Source organism: Garra rufa, chromosome 3 (genome assembly GCF_049309525.1).
Source record: "Garra rufa chromosome 3, GarRuf1.0, whole genome shotgun sequence".
Taxonomy (NCBI): Eukaryota; Metazoa; Chordata; class Actinopteri; order Cypriniformes; family Cyprinidae; genus Garra; species Garra rufa.
In genome coordinates, this window is record NC_133363.1 from 29,286,494 (window position 1) to 29,292,493 (window position 6,000).

General features: G+C 34.6%; 1 protein-coding gene across 1 annotated transcript in view; it reads left to right on the forward strand.

The window, feature by feature from the left end:
• Positions 1-6,000, forward strand: part of plxdc2b (plexin domain containing 2b) — a 74,331-nt gene that overhangs the window by 61,569 nt on the left and 6,762 nt on the right. Inside the window, exons 10-11 of the mRNA XM_073836594.1 lie at positions 3,202-3,262; positions 4,296-4,449. Of these exons, the coding sequence (XP_073692695.1) occupies positions 3,202-3,262; positions 4,296-4,449 (215 nt within the window). The remainder of the gene's footprint in view (positions 1-3,201; positions 3,263-4,295; positions 4,450-6,000) is intronic.

A 6,000-nucleotide genomic window follows, 5' to 3' on the forward strand; every position in this document is an offset into this window, starting at 1 on the left:
AAATGACAAGCTGATGTAAAAAAAAAAAAGAGCTTAAATGATTCAGACTAAATTCAGAGTATCAAAACTACAGCAGTAACAAGTATGTGTTGGTAAAATATAGGCTATTTAATAGATTTTACAGTTCAAGATAAAACTAGTAGTTATTCAATTTTATAAAATATTTCAAATTCCTATCGATTCATATTGAGTGCATTATTTAATTATTATACCATAAATATTTAACGTATTTGTAGTGAACTATATATTAGTATTTAAATAATTCACCCTTATAGGCTGTTTGTGTGTGAGCTTAATGACTTTCTGCACTTGCTATACTATATACTTAAGGGCGGTATTTATTACTACAATTTATTATACTAGTAATTTTATAATAAATCGAAAAGCAAGACGTCTTGAAAAATATAGGGAGAGGCAGCTGCATAATAAATAATCATCTGCTGCCATCTATTGGTTATATGGGTAATTGCATATTATTTTAGCCAAAAAATATACGTTGTTTTCCGTGAAAAGTCATTTTTTCCGATGCCTTTTTTATGAATGAAAAGTGAGTCCTTGAGGTACATTTTATTTCACAGCTGTAGAGTTAGAAAATAATAAAGGCTTTCAAAGCTTTGGGGCGTGTTCGTGTTGGGACCTGACGTCACTCACAGTCGACGGTCAAGAGGTGATTGACAAGTTTCCGTGTAAGGCATCGGAAATGGAAATACAAAGGGAATTGCGATTCCATTTGAGTTTTGGCTGGCTACATACGCGACGCAGAGAAAGTGAAAAAGCAGACGTGGTAATTGAAATTACTATTTAAATTTGACTGGGTCAATACTCGTAAGATATGGGAAACACAAATGTGACCCTGGACCACAAAACCAGTCTTAAGTCGCTGGGGTATATTTGTAGCAATAGCCAAAAATACATTTAATGGGTCAAAATTATAGATTTTTCTTTTATGCCAAAAATCATTAGGATATTAAGTAAAGATCATGTTCCATGAAGATTTTTTTGTAAAATTCCTACTATAAATATATCAAAATGTAATTTTTGATTAGTAGCTAATATGCATTGTTAAGAACTTAATTTGGACAACTTTAAAGGTGATTTTCTCAGTATTTTGATTTTTTTGCATCCTCAGATTCCTGATTTTCAAATAGATGTATCTCGGCCAAATAGTGTCCTATCCTAACAAACCATACATCAATAGAAAGCTTATTCATTGAGCTTTCATATGATATATGCATCTCAGTTTTGGAAAATTTAACCTTATGACTGGTTTTGTGGACCAGGGTCACAAATGCAAACGGGCTTTGCATTCCATTTTAAATTTGGCAGTCACTGTGCGCTCGCTTAAATGAAAATGCAAACGGTAATGTGCGATTTGCATTTGCGTTTGGATTATGTTACATTTTATGCGTCCTCAAATTGAAAACGCAATTGCAAATACAATTTGCAATTCCGTTTGAATAATGTCCGGAATATCATTCCATAATTTTTAGCTTCAACAACAGCTTGCTACAGCGAATAAATGCACTGAGCAGCAAAATCACCCTTAATAGATGAACGGATATTAATGCTTTCTTCAGTAAACATTCAAACTAAAGTCATATCATCATGAATATGAATAATGAATGCACTATCAGATGCAGGTACAGGTGGCATATTTGAGCATTAGATGAATTGACAAGTTGCTTTGGATAAAAGAATACATGTAAAGGTACTAATGAAAAAAAAGATTACAAAAACGCTGCTACCACAAAAGAGCAACAAAATTGAAAAGTAGAAATGAAATGCCTCGCAAAGCCCAGCGGCTGTATTCAGTGGCAAATCTTTGGCCTATAGAGGCTGATGTGTGTGTTCCAGTCAGTAGCCGCTCTTCGCAAAGCTCTGCTTCCTGTCCGTGGGTCATAAAATCTCTAATCCAAAGCTTTCCATTAGACAGTCTGACGCACACTATAGTGCCCCCTGCCACCACTGGTCAAGGTGCTTCTTTCCCAAGAGCACATCATGTGTTTAGAGCCGTTGCTAATGCTGACTCTCTCACACACGCTATTACAAGAGCAGGGCTGAACAAAAGAAAGAAAACACATTGAATCAGGCTGTTCTAAGACACACAATTACCATCGACTGTCAGTTTACATTACCTTATAGCATAAATGAAAGTATTTCTCCCATGTTTATTTAATAGTTTTGTCTATTTATATCAACTCTTGATACAAATTTGTTTTTGGTTATTTGTTTTTTGAGCACAAGAAAGGAATAACATCCTTTTGATTTTTGTTTAATGTGATAGGCTGTGACAAGCAAAATAAAAAGCTCACACAAACACACATGCACATAAAAACTGGTTTGTTTGTAAAAAGTGGGCAGCTAATGTTGTGTTGTGTCTTCTTTTCTGACCACAAAATATTAGTGAGAAACACAGAGCGAGATTATATGAAATGTGTGTATGGTGGATAGTACTAAACTGAGAAAAGATAATATATCATGAAAAGATGAATGGAGAATGGAGGGTTGCTAAAGGATATGGAGTAAGGGTGACTGTATCTCAGCAGACATCAGGCATGCCAAGCAGCCCAGGGCTCATTGTGCTCCATTCTGCCTGCAAGAAAAAATGAACGCAGGGGAGGAGGAAAAAGAAATACTAGCTGTACTGCCTAGTCCTGACTCTATAAGCCAGCATCTATTAGTGATATACTGCTATAAACAGTCTTCAGTATATTTCACAGTTTTAAATTTCCTGTTCTGGACCACAGAGAACAGATAATTCTTAATGGAAGTTTCTTGGAGGACTCATAAATAAAAATTAATTTAATGATTTACTCGACCTTTTGTTTTAAACTAGGGATGCACCGATACGAATCGGCCGATCATGCTTGCGCGTTTTGTCAGTAAAGCCGGTTCTGTAATCAGCTCGTCGGTAAACAACGGCTGTGTGTAGTATATAGGGCTCAACGTGAAATCACGCACCTGATGGCATTTACCGCTGATTACAGAACCGGCTTTACTGACAAAACGCGCAAGTGATCGGCCGATACGGATCGGTGCATCCCTATTTTAAACCCATAAGAATTCTTTTGTGGAACACACACTTCTCAGAAGATTTTCCCTGCATTAGTTAGTGATGAGATCTATAAAAGCTGAGATCATGTTTGTGTGTTTATTGGCTGCCTTTAAAATACTAATGACTACCAAAATTTTTATTGACAGATGTTCCAGTGGCTTTGATCGCCATCGGCAGGACTGGGTGGATAACAGTTGCCCAGATGAGGTGTGTATTTGTATGTGTATGTTTTACATGCACATTCTGTGCCTACCTGATAGACGTACTCGTCTGCAGTTTCCAGAGAAAAAAAAGGATGCACTACACTACCAGTCAAAAGTTTTCGAACAGTTTCTAAAGAAATCTCTTCTGCTTACCAAGCCTGCATTTATTTGATCTGAAGTGTAGCAAAAACAGTAAAATTTAGAAAAATATTTTTTACTTTTTAACAGAATTGTTTTCTATTTAAATATTTTAAAATCTAATTTATTCCTGTGATTTAAAAGCTGAATTTTTAGCATCATTACTCCAGTCTTCAGTGTCACATGATCCTTCAGAGTCCTTCAAGTTTCTTTGATGAATAGAAAGTTCAGAAGAACAGCATTTATCTGAAATAGAAATCTTTTGTAACATCATAAATGTCTTTATCATCACTTTTGATCAATTTAAAGCATCCTTGATAAATAAAACTATTAATTTCTATAATTTCTTTCCCAAAAAAAAAAAAATATATATATACATATATATATATATATATATATATATATATATACTGACTCAAAGCTTTTTAATGGTATAGTGTATAATGTTACAAAAGCTTTTTATTTCACATAATAATAAAAAAATAATAATAAATGTTTTTTGAACAGCAAATCAGCATATTAGAATAATTTCTGAAGGATCATGTGATCCTTGAAGACTTGGAGTAATGATGCTGAAAATTCAGCTTTGATCACAGAAATAAATCACATTTAAATGTATATTTTAAATAGAAAGTTATTTTAAATAGTAAAAATATTTCACAATATTACTGCTTTTGCTCTATTTTGAATCAAATAAATGGAGGATTGGTGAGCAGAAGAGAGTTCTTTAAAAAACATTACAAAATCTTACTGTTCAAAAACTTTTGACTGGTAGTGAAACAGCCCTAGATTTTAGATAATAAAATATTGCCATATTTATTGTTATAGTTCCAAAATGTATGCCTGAATCCTGACCAAGATATACACCATATGTCAGATAAATTGTCTTTCATTTACAGACTAAGGATAACACCTGTGACATTATCAATACTACTAATCTCGACCAGCTGACCACTGCATCAGTTGCTAAGAAGGCCACAAGGAACCGAGGAACTACTGAGGGTCAATCTACCCAAGCTCCATCACACATGCCCACCAGCATACCAACAGAAGGTACTGTCATACCTCACCGAACACGCATAGGTTAAGATATGGAACGTTAGACTGATGTTACAAGCCTTTGACAACAGGAAACCAACGGGTCATTGATCTAAACCATTAGTTACAAGTGAGTGCTCATTGTAAGAATGCAGCGGGATAATGTGAAGAGGGCACCAATGGATTCTACATAAATCAATAGACACGGAAAAAGAAAGGCTTATTTGTGCTTTATGAGTCTGGGGAAAATCAGTTTCTAGAGAAGAAATATTTTCATGTATTAAAGAACATTGAGAATGTAGCTGAAGGGGTTTGCTTATAAATGAGGTTTAGTAGATAATATCTCTCCAGTCTCCTTAAACACTGACACTGACAATACACCTTCCTTAATCTATATACCATTTAGCTATTGTGTAACATCAACTGTTGTGTGCTTTGCTCTATTTTTCTTTGTGATTTGAGCAAACACATTACCAGACAGTAAACAACACAGCATCAATTATAAATCTCATCTGTGAATTATGAATACACTTATAAATATTTTAAATCTTGAAGAGTTGTACTCAAAATTCAGAAGAAGAAATGAAACTTCTTATTTCATCATCTTCCTACTTCTTAGTCTAGCACAAAATCAGTCAAAATAAAGAAGTGGGGGTTTTGTCTGATTATTACTTCCTTATTATTGCAGCAGTGTTGCTGTCAGTGTAACACTTGGCCAACTGTGTCTTAACAAGGCACAAATTCCTGTGATTTTTTTCTTTTCTTGCTGAAAGCAAAAATGCTGTGACTCCACACAGTCACAGCCAGGGAGAACATTTGATGTGTAATGCACATTTATAAGGTGGGAGGACTTTGGTCCAATGAGATTTCTTTGTGGGAAAGGCTATATAGAAAGTCTAACAGTCTTAAAAATAAAGGTGCTTTAAAAGGTTCTTGCCATAGAAGAACCATTTTTGGTTTCACAAAGAACCATTTAGTCAAAGGTTTTTTAAAGAGCCATCTCTTTCTTATCTTTTATAACCCGAAGAACCTTTTTCGCCACAAAGAAAATTTGTGAAACTGAAAGGTTCTTCAGATGTTAAAAGTTCCTCATGGATCTATATAGACAAAAAAGGTTTTTCTATGGCATTGTGAAGCACCTTTATTTTTTAAGAGTGTATATAGAAGAAGATGTTTTGTCATGTTTTAAAATCAAAGACTGCCTAGCTGTGAAGACTTGCTGACTTCGAGTGAGTCAGTTGCACTGCCGTTCTTTGTTTTTACAGGCAAGAAAGGATCTGGCTACAATAAGTACATTTGTCCCAGGGTTGCCAGGAGTCCACTTTAAATGATTAACTGCATGAAACAATCTGTTCATCATTAACAGTTCCTCAGAATGCCCAAAAAGCATTGATTTATGTTGTCATTGAAAAGGCATGTAGCTTTTGTTTACACTCTCCATCATTCTCCATTTATTACTGAATGTTTCATTAACTTACATTATTATGACAACAGAATTAAAATGCTGACAGGTCTATATGTGACCCTGGACCACAAAACCAGTCAGGGTTGATGTATGGTTGTTAG